The 16,472-nt window shown below is 38.3% G+C and overlaps 3 protein-coding genes across 3 annotated transcripts in view; 2 read left to right on the top strand and 1 right to left on the bottom strand.

Moving 5' to 3' along the window:
* The first annotated feature begins 2,861 nt into the window (after positions 1-2,861).
* LOC122670898 (cysteine-rich receptor-like protein kinase 2) lies at positions 2,862-6,428 on the top strand. Its single transcript, XM_043867920.1, has 7 exons — positions 2,862-3,651; positions 3,760-3,873; positions 4,196-4,335; positions 4,520-4,730; positions 5,214-5,448; positions 5,743-5,893; positions 6,054-6,428. The coding sequence occupies exons 1-7, from the start codon at positions 2,898-2,900 to the stop codon at positions 6,372-6,374; spliced, it is 1,926 nt and encodes a 641-aa protein (XP_043723855.1). The 5' UTR covers positions 2,862-2,897; the 3' UTR covers positions 6,375-6,428.
* Positions 6,429-6,700: 272 nt separating this feature from the next.
* Positions 6,701-16,472, bottom strand: part of LOC122670900 (2-phytyl-1,4-beta-naphthoquinone methyltransferase, chloroplastic-like) — a 37,435-nt gene continuing 27,663 nt past the window's right edge. Inside the window, exon 9 of the mRNA XM_043867926.1 lies at positions 6,701-6,763. The gene's annotated coding sequence lies outside the window, so the exon portion shown is untranslated. The remainder of the gene's footprint in view (positions 6,764-16,472) is intronic.
* On the top strand, positions 9,889-13,132 carry LOC122672034 (cysteine-rich receptor-like protein kinase 2). The gene is made up of 7 exons (XM_043869543.1): positions 9,889-10,525; positions 10,717-10,830; positions 11,122-11,261; positions 11,449-11,659; positions 11,984-12,218; positions 12,512-12,662; positions 12,818-13,132. Exons 1-7 carry the CDS (start codon positions 9,934-9,936, stop codon positions 13,130-13,132), a joined length of 1,758 nt encoding a protein of 585 aa, XP_043725478.1. The 5' UTR covers positions 9,889-9,933.

The raw sequence follows: 16,472 nt of genomic DNA, 5'->3' as shown, positions 1-16,472 counted from the left end.
CTAGCTCATGTGAGACTGATAATTTCAGCACAAAATCTCCTGTCATCATAAAATTTTCAGGGACTTCCTTAACACGATCTAGCTCATTTGGAAGACAACTTATAATGGTTTTAATAAATCGTGACGGTGGTTATAGAGAGACTGGCTTTGGTTTGCTCAACTGGCTAGAATGGGGTAGGGGTTGTCAGGATGGGGGTGGGGAGCTGCAGGGACACAAAGGGAGGGTGAGGGCGGAGGTGCACTGCTGGGGCGCTGCAGGAGAGGAAGAGAGGACAGGATATGGGTAATCTTGAGATTTTGAATTGGCAAGGGAGAAAGATGGAAGTTAATTTTCATAGAGGAATCAAAAAAGAAGTCTAGGGTAGGGGAGTTTAAGTTAGGGTTTAAAAACCCAGGATCGGGATCCAGATCGGTCCCAGCCGATTCCAATCTAGAACAACCTAAATTAGCCCACTTTTGTATCTATTGTGGATTGATTTTAAAAAAAAAATCAGTCTTGTCTATTGCTGGCTACCTCCACAGCAACACAACCCCTGTCCCTCCATCTAGGGATGTAGACGGATCGAATTCGGTCGGATAGTGACATTATCATATTAGTATCCGATTATATTCAGACGGATTCGGATAATATCCTATCGATTTTCGGACCGATTCGGATAATTTTCGGATAGTGATTTTTTGAATATAGGTTCTCCTAAATGGATATGAATACGGATTGAATACGATTTTTCAACTATCCGTTGACATATTTTCCGTTTTTATGATGAGGGTTAGGATTGAGACTTAAGAGTTCAGTAATTACCCTTTCTTTTACTCTTCTTAGTCATTTATTCTCTTACATTTTTTACTTTTGATTTTTTAATAGATACGTAATTCCATGTATCACATTGCATAAAACAATATATATAAACCAATAGCAAATCTAGAAAAAGAATCACATTATCTTAACTTATAAATTTATAAAAATAAGATAACAAAATCCAATGAGGTAACTTAAAAGGATAGACAAACACAGAGTTATATTTCAGATATTTTATTACCGTCAAACTGTTAAACGAATCGGATAATAATCGGTCGGATAGGAGGATTATCATATTCGTATCCGATTAGTTTCGGACGGATTCGGATTCTCCTAAACGGATACGAACACGGATCGAATACGGATTTACGAATATCCATTTACATCCCTACCTCCATCTACCACTCTCCCTCCCTCTCTTGAAGTCCCTGCCTGCCCTTCGTCTCCCTCCAGCCTCCTGTTGCAAAAACATTGTCCACGGCCCCGCCTCTTCCCGCTTTTCCTCCCTCTCCCCCTCCCCTTACAACCCCACCCCTGACCCCTCCAAACTACTCTAGTGTCCCTGTCTTGTGGCCCCGCCCTTCTCCTTCTCTCTCTCCCTCTCTAGGAAATTCCCCCAACCCCCTCCCCCGGCTGCAACAGCATCCCTCCTCTCCCACGGCGCGGCTTGTCTTTCAAAAGCTTTTAAGTTGTCAAGGAATTTGAAAAATGTGTTTGATAATATCGTCTTGATAGTGATTTTCAAAAAGATTTTTATACACGAATCTTAAACAATTTTTAAGATTAAGACAATGAACAATTAAATAAAAGTGTTGAATTCTAAATAAACCTATAGAGGTATCATTCAAACATTCATTTATTTGAAAAATGACTAAGGACAATTTTTCATTTTGACCAAAATTTTATAATGCTGAGTCCTGACCAAGGAGCGGCGAAACCAAAGGCAACACAATTAAGTTGCAACACCAAACACATTATTCTAAGTTTACATTCTTTTCCATGCTATTCTTTTGAATTTTCTGATTTATGAAGACCCATTACTTTACTAGTAATGAATCATTGACTTTTCCACCCTCAGCGTAGACTGTAGAGTCGTCTCCCCTTGCATCTTCAAACAGTCGGATTTTTTTTTTTTAACGGAAAAGAGAAAAACCTACATTGTCTCCATTGTAAACAAAATTTTGCTTATCCCTTAAAGCAAACGGAGCCACCCTAACTATCATAGAAATAGTAGAAGATCATACAGAACTACAAATGAAATTCCATCAGATAATTTTATTAATTCTCAAAAGTATCGATTGGTCAAGAGTTCGTATTTTTTTGGTCTTTGCATATACGATTCAAGAAATAAGACAATTCAACTATTGTTGAAGACTATAAGCCTAGCTGCTTAAAATTAGGGATGTAAATGGATTGGATTCGGTTCGGATTTACTATTATCCGAATCCGAATCCTAAATCCGAGCCAAAGTAAATTATCGAATGACATCCGTATCCGATGGATTTTTTAAAAACTAATAATATATTCAAATTCGAGAGTCTATCAGATATCTAGATATTATCCGATCTGATAAACTATCCGATTAGTAAATGAATCAGACTTATATCAATTACTGATTTCTGATTTCGAATACCAAAACATCCTTATAAAAGTGTTTATAATAAAGGTAATATAGTACTATATCATATGTTTTTACAAAAATATTAAACTAATAGTAAGATAGTAAATTAACCGGACATTATCCAGACCTGAAATAGAATATCTGAATCTAATTATCTTTTGAATATTTTTCAAAAACCAAAATTCGGGATTCGAATACAGATTTTCGACTATCCATTATTCCATTTACATCCATACTTAAATCATGTTAATAAAGAGCAGGTGTCCTTCCCCGGAAAATTATCTAGTAGTTCAATGATCCATGTCGTGTGCTTTAAGGCACTTCTTTCTCTCTCTCTCTCTCTCTCTCTCTCTCTGTCTCTCTTAGTTGTAGTCAAAGTCCCAAGTGGCACTGTATAATAGGATGACCCTTTGCTAATGGCAGCAAACCATTCTGCTGTATTATTGAACAGACTCATACACCACATTTCGTCAAAATATGAAGAAACCAGGTTCTCCTCTATTTCTTCTCTTCATGCTTTTCATAATTCTACTAATAGAAACAATAGTAGCAGATCCAAGATCCCACACAATTGAGATCAGGTGCACAACTACATTAGACCAAAACACAACCATCCATGTCCCCAACTTCATTGCCACCATGGGTATCATTCAAAACCAGATTCAAACTTATGGTTTTGGAGTAGCAAATGTGGGCTCAGGTCCTGACGGCTGCTATGGTCTTGCCCAGTGCTATGGAGATCTCTCTTCCCTTGACTGTGATCTTTGCTATGCTGAGAACAGCATTGTCGATCCCAAATGCTACCCTTACAGTGGGAGCAGCACCTACACGGATGGTTGCTTCATGCGTTCTGCGAATTATGACTTCTATCAGGAGTTTACAGGTCCTGGAGATAAGGTTGTGTGTGGAAATACATCGCGAAAGGGACTCGGATTCCAGAATTCGGCCAGAAAAGCTCTGTTGGATGCAGCTGCAGCTGCACCAGATCAGGGAGGCTATTCCAAGTCTGTGGTGCCTGTGCCGGGGTGGACGAATGAGTCAGTTTATGTGCTGGCAAATTGCTGGAGAACATTGAATATAAGCTCTTGCAGAGCATGTTTAGACAATGCATCAGCCTCGATGATGGGTTGCTTCCCATGGTCAGAAGGGCGGGCACTGTACACAGGGTGCTTCATGAGGTATTCAGACACAAACTTCCTGAATGAAGAAGAGAGTGGTGGACAATCAACAGGTATGTAATGGCATCAATTCAACCATAACTCAAAAACCACATTCACCAAGATACAATTCAAGTAACAAGTGCGAAAACTTCCTGAATCTGCATTGATGGCCTTTGTAGGGAGCAAAGTAGCGATGGTGGTTGCCATTCTGAGTTCTGTGGTTGTTTTAATGATTGGGGTAGCTATTGGAGTTTATATTTGGAGACACGGAAGAGTACAAAAGAAAAGAAGAGGTATAAAGCTTTCAGAATTTATACTAATTGGATTTCAAAACACAATCATTGAGATGTAATAACCATTTGGTAGTATCATGAGAACAAGCTAATCCTATGGAGTTGAGAATGGATTATTGGTTTACCTTTACCCTGTTGGGTTTGCCAGGGTCCACATCTAACAATTTTCCTAAGAAGCCTTTCGAAACACAGCTTTGCTACTTCTGAAGTGCTGGAAAACCTCTTGAGTTCTACAAGATTAAACTTTGATAGGACAACAGTGTGTTAACCAGGTTAGATGTTAATACTTATATGTTGTTCTCTCTCATATTCTGCTTTTTAGGTACAAATGATATGATAAAAATGGCAAAGATGCTTCACGACAGTAGCTTGAATTTTAAGTACTCTACACTTGAAAAGGCCACCGGATCTTTTGATGATTCCAACAAGCTCGGTCAAGGAGGATTTGGAATAGTTTACAAGGTAACTTTCCCATAAGTGAGGAAACCAAACTGCTGTCATAGTACTATATCTGTTTCTTGGTATCTAAAGTTAAAACCATGATCCAAATGTTGAGGAACTGTTAAACTTCTGAGATTTGGAGGAATCATCTTTTGATATGTCGTTCAATTGTCTTCTGACTTGATTTACTCACCTCTACTTTTAGGGAGTTCTGCCTGATGGAAGGGAGGTTGCTGTGAAGAGGCTTTCCTTTAATAACAGATACAGAGCTGCAGATTTTTACAATGAAGTTAACATGATAAGTACCCTCCAACACAAGAATTTGGTCAAGTTGTTGGGTTGCTGCTGTTCAGGACCAGAAAGCCTTCTTGTCTATGAAATTCTCCCAAATAAGAGCCTTGACCGCTTCCTCTTCGGTATTTATAATGTTTCACTCTGCAACCTTTCCTTCATTTCAACTCATAATCCGGTTCCACTCGTTGGGCTGGGTCCTAGGTATGATGCCTGCAAATCAAGTTTACAGAAGAAAGGACCATCATCTTTAGCTGCATAAGCTGACCGGATGACCACGAATTGCTAAGCTATTAAAACTACAGGCCTAGATTTGCAATTCGATTATTTTTAACAGCTTTGCAATGAAGTAAATATATGGCTCTGTTTATAGTTTTCAACAGCTTTAAAAACTGAATAGAGCTTTGAAGAAAGGACTGCCAGAATCATGAGCTGCAAAAGCTGACCGAATGACCCCCTAATTGAAGTTATTAAAACTACAGGCCTGGATTTGCAATTGGATTATTTTTAACAGCTTTGCAACAAAGTAAATGTGTAGCTCTGTTTATAGTTTTCAACAGCTTTGCAACAACTGAATACAGTTTTTCTTTTGCTTGATAACAAGATAGATCCAAGCAGAGGTAAAGCACTGAACTGGGAAAGAAGATTTGATATAATCAAAGGGACAGCAGAAGGTTTGGTCTACCTTCATGAGAACCCCAATGTTAAAGTCATCCACAGAGATATAAAAGCCAGCAACATCCTATTAGATTCAAAGCTGCGAGCTAAAATTGCTGATTTTGGGTTGGCAAGGTCTTTCCAAGAAGACAAAAGCCACATCAGTACTGCCATTGCAGGAACCCTGTAAGTTTGCTTTCATTTGTGTTTTCAGCAGCTTTATAGAGAAGAATCACTGATTGAAGTAATTTGATTTCCATAACCTTAACTTCAAAGCATCATGATCTATCTTTTGTGGATGCCCAATGCAAGTATGTTCCGAGGGATGAAGATTAAATTTTCCACACATCAGTTAATGGATATGTGGATACACAGATAACATTAATTTGCTCAACAAGCATATGAAGATTTAGATGGATGTATGTATCTACATGCTGGATATACGAAGAACTTATCCATTTCTGTTTGTCTGAATCCCAGAGGGTATATGGCTCCAGAGTACATAACCCGTGGTCAGTTAACAGAAAAGGCAGATGTCTATAGCTTTGGGGTACTTTTACTAGAGATTGTTACTGGAATACAGAACACCAGAAACAGAACATCTGAGTACTCTGATAGTCTTGTCACTGCTGTAAGTTTCTATACATCGTCTTTTCCATTTCCCTCATATTATCCTTAAAATAGTACTTTTAGATACTCTTTGCATCTTCTATTCTTATGACAATCCATTAGTTCCATTACTTGGTAACATTTTGTTTTTCTGTTCTACCTTGTGCCATTTGGTGAAATAGGCATGGAAACATTTCCAACTGGGGACAACAGAGAATCTTTTCGACCAAAATTTGATGTCGCAGAGCTACAATCACAATGAGGACATTAAGAAGGAGATTTTAAGGGTAGTGCATGTGGGTTTTTTGTGCATGCAGGAGGTTCCTTCATTGCGACCATCAATGTCAAAGGCCTTTCAAATGCTGTTGAAGAAGGATGAACAACTCCCTGCACCCACCAATCCACCTTTTATGCTCAGTGATACATGCAAAGACCAATGTGGTCCTCTCAATGCTCCATTTTCAATTGTTATTGTTTCCCATAGCTCCTTTAATCCCAGGTGACCTCAGAATGGAAATACAGAAAACAAACCCATGCCAGTGTTTACATGAGTGCAAGAGTCCAGGCAACTTGGCCAACTTCATTTATAGGAGTCTGACAGGAAAAGGTGGATGATGTCTGGATGAACTAACTGATAACATTTGGCAGTGTAAAAATGTAAAGTAAATTTTGTTTTACACAATTTATTCTCAATTAATTCACAGTAATTACATAAGATGATCAATAAAGTAATGTATAGAGCAAGAAATGGAGTTGATAGCTCCTCAAATCTCTCTCTCTGTCTCTCTCTTAAAAATTGCTCCCACCAAAATAGTTACCCAAATAAAAATTGGGAAAATACAAAGAGTTGCCAAAGATAAATTCACAGCCATTTTCCTGCTTATCACATAGCCCTATTGGCAATAGTTATATTCTTTCACCCATGAGGCGCAAAGAGAACAAGTAAACTAGGTCCTCCACCAATCTCATAATGCTTGGCAAGTTGGCATCAGAAAATCCTGCTTCCAGAGCAAGCTTCTCCAATTCTTTCCCTGCATCAGAAAACATTTTTGCAACAGCTAAGCAATTACCAGTCAGAGATAAAAGAAGTTTACCTTGTGATCTGTTGGGGAAGCCTTTTACCTTTTCAAAAGCCACCTTCAAAAGATGAAGATGAAAAGTTCAATCACTACTAAAGATTCATCATGCTATGTTGAACAACTTGTTCATCTCTTCCCAACATCACTCAAATCTGATAGCTGATTCTACTGCTAAAAAATTGAGTGCAGTTTCTTTGGTAGAGTTTTATGTACAGACTATCATTGACAGTTATGATTTAATGAGATCAAGGCCATCATGTCAGAAGGGTCATGTCAAGTTTTAGCCCAATCAGATTTTGCCATTTGGTAAAATAGAGCTTTGAAAATCCATGGATATAGGAGAGTGCATAGTACTGTTGAAGTACCATAAACATGCATGGATATACATGGGATGCATGCCAATACACTTGAGGGTATTTCATTGAATTAGGCTATGAAAGTTGACATCCGACTAATCTAGACCATGACCTCTCTATCCAACAGTTGAATTAGCCACATGGGTGTGTAAAAACTATTTCTCCAAGTTCTATTTTTCGATTAAAATTTCAAAACTTTATTTTGTCACTTTGTCAATTTTGTTGGTGATAAAAATTAACATGTGAGTAACGGACCTTGGGATCCATCGGTTTACAAAATTTCAGCTCCATCTTATTTGTCATTGGATAAACATTTTCACAATCCATGGGTTTCATGATGGGAAAGTCAATCAGAAAAAATTCTCCCTTTTTATTTTCATATATTCTTGAATTTTATATTTTCAATATTAGATTGAGAATAACCCAGTGTGGATTTGCTTCATCTCTCTCTCTCTTTCTCTCTCCTTATGGGGGAGGGGGTCTTTGGTTCCTTATATTATAATTCCAATTTCTTTTCTAATTTTTTAGAGTAATATCAGATTTGACTAACAAGGAAGGAACTCGACACTGCAGAGTCTTCCCACACTGGCATTGTAGGGAACCCTCTCCCATTTTTATAAAATCAATGTTTGTTTTCAGTAATCTATTATACTAAGATTGAAAAATAATTTGTTTCATGGTAAATCCAAATCTAAATCCAATTTTGGGTAATCATATAATTTTCTCTTATTATATAATTTCTTCACACTTTTTTTTTTGGTAACATAATTTCTGTACAGTTAAGAGAAAAAGAAGTTGTCAGCATATGTTTATAACATCATCATTCACCTCTTTCTTACCCAAGGTTTAACCATTTTGAGGACAAAAATGAATACGATCTATTAATTACTTAAACAACAGAGTTCTTTACACCAACGGCGTAGAAAGAATCTCCACATCTAAGGATATCTAAACTTTAAATTAGCATGAGAAAAAATAATTTTCCACCCACTAATAAGGGATGAGAGTTTAATAATGACAAAAGAGTTCAATCACATTGTCACATCACTATTGAAGAAGACTATTCCGAGGGCAATTTTACTTCAAACTTATACTGATTGTTGTTCAATGCCAACCACGTTATCTAGTCTGGTCGCATGTGGTGCGCGGCCCTGCTCCCAAACACAGAAATGGACGAAAAGACCAATGCACCCACAGGGATTTCTGCTTTTCCATGAAAACACGATGGTCATTTTGCACAACCCTATGTTTGGGGATAGAGGCTGCACGCCACACACGACCAACGGAGCATTCTTTCTCCTTCTTAATAATTATATGTTCTTCTATGTGTTTCTAGAAATTTTAGACGTATACAGATCAATTATCTTGTGAATAACGAATTATTGAATATTCGCCCAAACGGCAGACAGATTGGAATTTTGGAAGGCAACTGCTTAGGGCTTAGGACTAGTAATGGTGAATTATTGAATTGTTGCCCAAACGGTCGGTTGGGTCATTGATTCAACTCCCCAACTCCCCTTCTCGCTAGGAACGGTATTTATTGTCCCTTGCATATGCGGCACAAGAAATAAGACGGTTTCAACTGTTTTGACGTGTCCAGGGCCTCTTTCCTCACCCTCCCTTTCTAAGTAATTCTAGTCAATGTTCCATGTGACACCATAGTTGTCACGGCATCTTGGCAACCCAAGGTATTAGAAGGAGCGTTGGAGTTCATGGATACTGCCTAAGTACCACCTTGACAACTATGTGCGGCATTGTAATATAGGATGGGTCTGGATCTGGCTCTAGCTCTCCTCTAGTCATGGCGAGAGCTAAAGAATCCAACCCAACAAAAACATTGGGTGTTTTGGTCATTTCATAGGGGTGCCCGCCTGTGAAATGACCCAAGCACCCCTTGTTTTGCCGGAGGAGAGCCGAATTAAGGATGACCCCCCCCCCCCACCACAAAAAAAAATAAAAAAAGGGAAATAAAAACACTGAAAGAAAAGACAGAGGCTGTCTAGTACGTCCAGCAGGTATAGCCTAGCAGTAATAGCTTAGATCATTTGCAACAGAAACAAAAGAGCAATACAAACATTACTACATGACTTCAAAAATATTTTTGATGTCCCACAACATAGTAAAAACATCCCATGGCCACAAAAATAGTTTGCATTATGATTCTCTCTCTCTTAGGCTGTGTTTGGTATGCATTCATATCAAGAAGGTGCTTTGGATGGTAAAAAAAGTGTCTGGTAAACATTCTCTTCTCAAATTCTTGGAACGCCGCCAAGAATACAGTCCATTCTAGAATACGATTTTCTTCCTATGAACTTGGATCTAGTTGTAGTCAAAGTCCTCTTTCTCCAAAACACTGCTTTCCTAACTTCCTCCCGGGTTTGTAGAGTTTTTAATACATGACAATTCTGCTGTATTACTGGACAGGCTCATACATCACATTTCATCAAAATATGAAGAAACCAGGTCCTCCTCCATTTGTTCTCTTCATGCTCTTCATAACTCTACTATTAGAAACAATAGTAGCAGATCCAAGATCCCACACAGTCGAGCTAAGGTGCCATACAGAGCCCAGGTGCACAACATTACACTACAACGCAACCATCTATCTCTCCAACTACATCGCCACCATGGATGTCATTGGCAACAAGACTCGAAATTTCGGTTTTGGAGTAGCAAATATGGGCTCAGAGCCTAACGGCTGCTATGGCCTTGCCCAGTGCTATGGAGACCTCTCCTCCCTCGACTGCTATCTTTGCTATGCCCAGGCTCGCATTGTTAATCCCAAATGCTACCGTTACACTGGGGGCAGCACCTACATGGATGGTTGCTTCTTGCGTGCTGACAATTATAACTTCTTCCAGGAGTTTACAGGTCCTGGAGACAAGGCTGTGTGTGGAAATACATCGCGAAAGGGACCTGGGTTCCAGAAGTCAGTCAGGAAAGCTGTGTTGGACGCAGCTGCAGCGGCACCACACCAGGGAGGCTACTCCAAGTCTGAGGTGCATGTGCCGGGATTGAGAAATGAGTCAGCTTATGTGCTGGCAAATTGCTGGAGAACATTGAATGTAACCTCTTGCAGAGCTTGTTTGGACAATGCATCAGCATCCATGATGGGTTGCTTGCCAAGGTCAGAAGGGCGGGCACTGTACACAGGGTGCTTCATGAGGTATTCGGACACAAACTTCCTGAATGAAGAACAAAGTGGTAGACAATCAAAAGGTATACAATGACATTTATTCAACCATAACTCAAAAACTCACATTCACCAAGATACAATTCACGAATCGAGTGCCACAACATAGAGATTAATATAAAAATCATGAGTTGTACAGCTTTGGATTAATTAATACAAAGGTTCCTTCATTGCTCAATTTTACCTGACCAGTCTTCTACATTGACGGCCTTTGTAGGGAACAAAGTAATGAGGGTAGTTGCTATTCTGAGTTCTTTGGCTGCTTTAATGATTGGGGTGGCTATTGGAGTTTACACTTGGAGGAAAAGAAGAATTCAAAAGAAAAGAAGAGGTATAAGGCTTTCAAAATTTATACTTCCTGGATTTCAAATCACAATCATTGGAATGTAATAAGCATTTAGTAGTATTCATTAGAACAGGTTAATCATATACAGTGGACGGGTGGAGAATGGTTTACATTTTCTGATTTTACTAGGAAGCTTTTTGAAACAGAGCCTTGCAACTTCTGAAGTGCAGAAAAACCTCTTTGAGTTCTACAAGATAAAACTTTTAACAGGACAATACAGTCTTAACCAGATTAGATGTTAATACTGATATTTTGTTCTCTCATTCTGCCTTTCAGGTACAAATGATGTGGTAAAAATGGCAAAGATGCTTCATGACAGTAGCTTGAATTTTAAGTACTCTACACTTGAAAAGGCCACCGGATCTTTTGATGATACCAACATGCTCGGTCGAGGAGGATTTGGAACAGTTTACAAGGTAACTTTCCCATAAGTGAGGAAACCAAATGGCTGTCATAGTGCTATATCTGTTTCTTAGGCATCTAGTTAAAGCATGATCCAAATGTTGAGGAACTGTTAAACTTCTGAGATTTTGGGTGGGTAACCATTCTTTTGATATGTTGTCCAATTGTCTTCTGACTTGATCCACTCACCTCTACTTTTAGGGAGTTCTGCCTGATGGAAGGGTGATTGCTGTAAAGAGGCTTTTCTTTAATAACAGATACAGAGCTTTAGATTTCTACAATGAAGTTAACATGATAAGCACCCTGGGACACAAGAATTTGGTCAGATTGTTGGGTTGCAGCTGTTCAGGACCAGAAAGCCTTCTTGTCTATGAATTTCTCCCTAATAAGAGCCTTGACCGGTTCCTCTTCGGTATTGTCTAATGTTTCACTCTGCAACCTTTCCTTCAATTCTTCTGCTCACTGTTAAATCTCAACTCATAATTCGGTTCCACTTGCTGGGCTGGGTCCTAGGTATGATACCTGCAAATCAAGTTTACAGAAGAAAGGACCAGCATCTTGAGCTGCATAAGCTGACCAAATGACCACTAATTGCTAAGATATTAAGAGTACAGGCCTAGATTTGCAATTTGCCTATTTCAACAGCTTTGCAACAAAGTGAATATATAGCTCTGTCTATAGTTTTTAACACCTTTGCAACAACTGAATAGAGTTTTTCTTTTGTTTGACAAGATAGATCGAAACAGAGGTAAAACACTGAAATGGGAAAGAAGATTTGAAATAATCAAAGGGACAGCTGAAGGTTTGGTCTACCTTCATGAGAACTCCAATGTTAGAGTCATCCACAGAGATATAAAAGCCAGCAACATCCTATTAGATTCAAAGCTGCGAACTAAAATTGCTGATTTTGGGTTGGCAAGGTCTTTCCAAGAAGATAAAAGCCACATCAGTACTGCTATTGCAGGAACACTGTAAGTTTGCATTCTTCCATTGTTTCAGCAGTTATTAAAGAGAAGAATCACTGATTGAATTAATTTGATTTCCATAACCTTAACTTTGTAGCATCAAGATTTGTCTTTTGTGGACGCCCAATGCCAGTATGTCCTGAGGGATGAAGATTAAGTTTTCCACCCATCAGTTCATGTGTATGTGAATTCAAAGATATCAATATTTTTCAACATTCATATGAAGATTTTGATGGATGCATGTATCTACAGACTAGATATACCAAGAACTTAGCCATTTTTATTTTTCTGAATCCCAGAGGGTATATGGCTCCAGAGTACCTAGCCCGTGGTCAGTTAACAGAAAAGGCAGATGTCTATAGCTTTGGGGTGCTTTTACTAGAGATTGTTACTGGAATGCAGAATAGCAAAAACGAAACATCTGAGAACTCTAATAGTCTTGTCACTGCTGTAAGTTTCTACACATGATCTTTTCCATTTCCCTCTTATTTTCCTTAGAAAAGTACTTTCACCTGCAACTCTTTGCATCTTCTGACAATCCATGAGTTCTATTAATTGGTAACATTTGTTTTTCTGTTCTACCTTGTGCCATTTGGGTAAAATAGGCATGGAAACATTTTCAACTGGGGACAGCAGAGAATCTTTTCGATCCAAATTTGATGTTGCACAGCTACAATCACAATGATGACATGAAGAAGGAGATTTTAAGGGTAGTGCATGTGGGACTTTTGTGCATGCAGGAGGTTCCTTCATTGCGACCATCAATGTCAAAGGCCCTACAAATGCTGTTGAAGAAGGATGAACAACTCCCTGCACCCACCAATCCACCTTTTATGGATGTGAGTACAATGGAGCTCAGTGACACATGCAGAGACCAACTTCATCCTCCCAGTACTTTACTTTCAGTTGGTACTGTTTAATCCCAGGTGACCTCAGAAGGGAAATACAAAAAACAAACCCATGCCGGTGCTTACATGTGAGCAAGAACCCGAACAGCTTGGATACAAACTTATAAAGCTTGGCCAACCTCATTTACAGGAGTTTGACAAGAAAAGGTTGATGAGGTCTGGATGAACTAAATAAAGCTTTTTTTTATTGAAGAGAGTAGCCGAGCTGGGCCAATCTGAGGAAACTTCACACTGATAACATTTGGCAGTGTAAAAATGTAAGTAAATTTTGTTGTACACAATTCATTCTCAATTAATTCACAGCAATTGGAGTATATAATCAATAAAGAAACATATAGATCAAGAAATGGAGTTGATACCTCTCTCTCTCTCTCTCTCTCTCTCATAGTTGTTCAAACATACAGTTTTTTAAAGGCATACATGCATATTTATTTGCATGAGAATAACTAAAACTCCAAATAAGAAGAGCAGAAAACGAATTAAGATTTTATTTCAAATTTCTAAGAAATAAATTGTACATATTACACATTTGAAGTTCAAAGGAAACATTTCCAATAAGACTATAAAAATTGCTTCCACCAAAATAGTTACCCAAATAAAAATAGGGAATCTACCAAGAATTCCCAAAGATAAATTCACACCCATTTTCTTGCTTATTTCATAGCACGATTGGCAATATTTATATTCTTTCAACCAATGAGGCTGTGAAGGTGTAGAGAGAACAAGTGAAACTACAATCTAACATGTCACTACCAAGTTCCCTATGAGGCCTCCACAAAACATTTTTGTAAAAACTAAACAATTACCAATCAGAGATAAAAAGAAGTCTACCTTGTAATTGAAGCTTTTATACCCTCCCCACTCCGTTTGTTTCCATGTAAGATGAGACGAAGTATTAAAAAAAAAAGGAATGTAAAATTTCCATTCATAGCATTTGTTTCAGCAGAAGTAAAAGATGGGACAAAGTTTCCAACAAGTCCCACTGTTTTTATTCCCAAATATTGTACAATAAATGGGGACAAGAAAAATATTTACCGTGTTTTATTTTACTTCGGGGCATTTTTCATCCAAACAAATAGTATATAAATTGCATGAGTAAATTGACTGAAACAATGAAACAATTACAGAGCAGATTGTTTATCTTTATCCAGCATCTTTACTGTTAGGACCAGTAGGTTCCTTGAATAGACACTAGCCACATGAATAGGGGAGGTAATGAAAGAATTTTTTTTAAGGCACAAGTAACTCTGGGGAATAGAAGCCAATCTGCTGGATCAGAACAGATACATAGTTCTAACAGATAAGAGCTTAAGGCTGAACCTTGATGTAGCCCAACAGTAATTGGGAATTCACTGCCTTGGTCCTCCATAGTTCTAATGCTAATCACCATACTATCATACATATCCTTAATTATGTCCACGTATTTACATGGCACTCTTCTCTTCTCCAGTATATGCCAGATTAGCTCTCTAGGGACTCTTTCCTAGGCTTTTCTAGGTCAATAAAGACCATATGAAGATCCTTCTTGCTCTCTCTAAACCTTTCCATGAGTCTCCTGATTGAGTATACAGCATCCATCATGGTTCTTCTTGGCATAAAACCAAATTGGTTCTCTGACATAGTAGTTTCCTTCCTCACGTAGGCTTCAATAACCTTCTCCCATGCCTGCATCACATGGCTCATAAGTTTTATGCCTCTATAATTATTACAGTCCTGAATATCCCCTTTATTTTTGTAAATCGGGACCACAATACTTCTCCTCCATGTTGGGGTAAATTCCACACATCACCCATTATCGTTTTGATGATAACAAATAAGTTAGTTGTACTAACCTATGTTATATTGTATAGAGAGACTTCATAAGAGATGAGCATCAAGTAAGGGGGAGCATGTAAAAGCTTGATGCACTAAGACAAAGATTTCAAAAGAATGTTGTGAAGTGAAGGACTACGTTCAAGACTTCTATTCAAGCAACTCAATGGGATACAAGACCTCATAGAAGTTGTTTAATCTTGTATCATGTTGTATCATGTTTATAGTCACAATTAATGTATTGCACACACTTGCATACATTCATTTAGATGGACTTTAGGAGGTTTAAATTAAACCCAATCCATGTGACCAAACCCAATTGGATTCATCCATGTAAGTCCAATAAAGGACTTAACAAATTTCAGCAGAAATTTGAAAATCCAGCATACCGGATCATAAAACGGCATACCAGATCAGTGTTGCAAGCTCAAGAAATTACTCACAGTAGCCTTCCAGCTCATGCGGGATTGTAATCCAGTATACCGGATCATAATCCAGCATACCGGATCAATATCCAGCATACCGGATCAATATAATATTGTTATCTTTTAACCGTTATTGCTTTGTTCAATAAGGAAATTAGGTGATCCGGCATACCGGATTGGAATCCAGCATATCGGATTATTTATGGCTTTTGGAATCCAATCTTGAAATAGATTCCTAATTGTTTAGAGCTATCTAGCCTATAAATACCCACTTGTTTAAGGCTCTAATGACTACTAATAATCATCATTAAGAGACTTCATCACAAACTCTAATTGCAATAGCCTAAGTGAGCATTCAAGCATCCAATCATCACAAGCTCACACACTCAAGCTCCTCAACCTCATCTAGCTTCAAGCTCCAAGGGTGGAAGGTAGCATACACTCCTACTAAGGTTGAGATAACCCTTTTCCTAGTAGTTTTTACTTTATGTTTTAATTGAGTCCTCTTGCTCGGAATCAAGATTGGTTGAGTCCTCTTGCTCGGAATCAAGAGTAGTTGAGTTCTCTTGCTCTTAATCAAGATTTGTACGAGTTCTCTTGCTCTCACTCAAGATTTGTTTTAGTGAAATTCTCTCTAAGGTGAGAGGAGTAGACGTAGGCACGTGTTGGCCGAACCACTATAAATCTCTTGTGTCACTCTTCTAATTATTGCTTGTTTATTGATTGTCTTTACATTGGTGATTGATTTTAATTGCCGCATAAGCTTTTATATTTCCAACCTTCACCTATTCACCCCCCCTCTAGGTGAATTCACACTCCATTCATCAAGCATTTTCATTGTGCTCAATATCTTGTTAAACAGCTTGGTTAGTTAGGTTAAACCGCTTAACCTTAGGCTCTTCCACACTTCTATTGGGACTCCATCTGGGCCTGATGCTTTGCCTACTTTCATCTTTCTTAAAGCTTCTTTTACTTTAGACATCTATAAATAAAGATGTAAATAGATGTCCTCAACCCCACCTCACCAAATTAGAAACCACGAAAGTAAACTTCAATGATCATATAAAGATCTCAAGAATTGATGGACTCTTCTGCAATAGATTTAGTACTACTTT

This window comes from Telopea speciosissima, chromosome 8 (assembly GCF_018873765.1).
Source record: "Telopea speciosissima isolate NSW1024214 ecotype Mountain lineage chromosome 8, Tspe_v1, whole genome shotgun sequence".
NCBI classification, from domain to species: Eukaryota; Viridiplantae; Streptophyta; class Magnoliopsida; order Proteales; family Proteaceae; genus Telopea; species Telopea speciosissima.
This window is presented reverse-complemented; position numbering and strand designations above follow the sequence as displayed.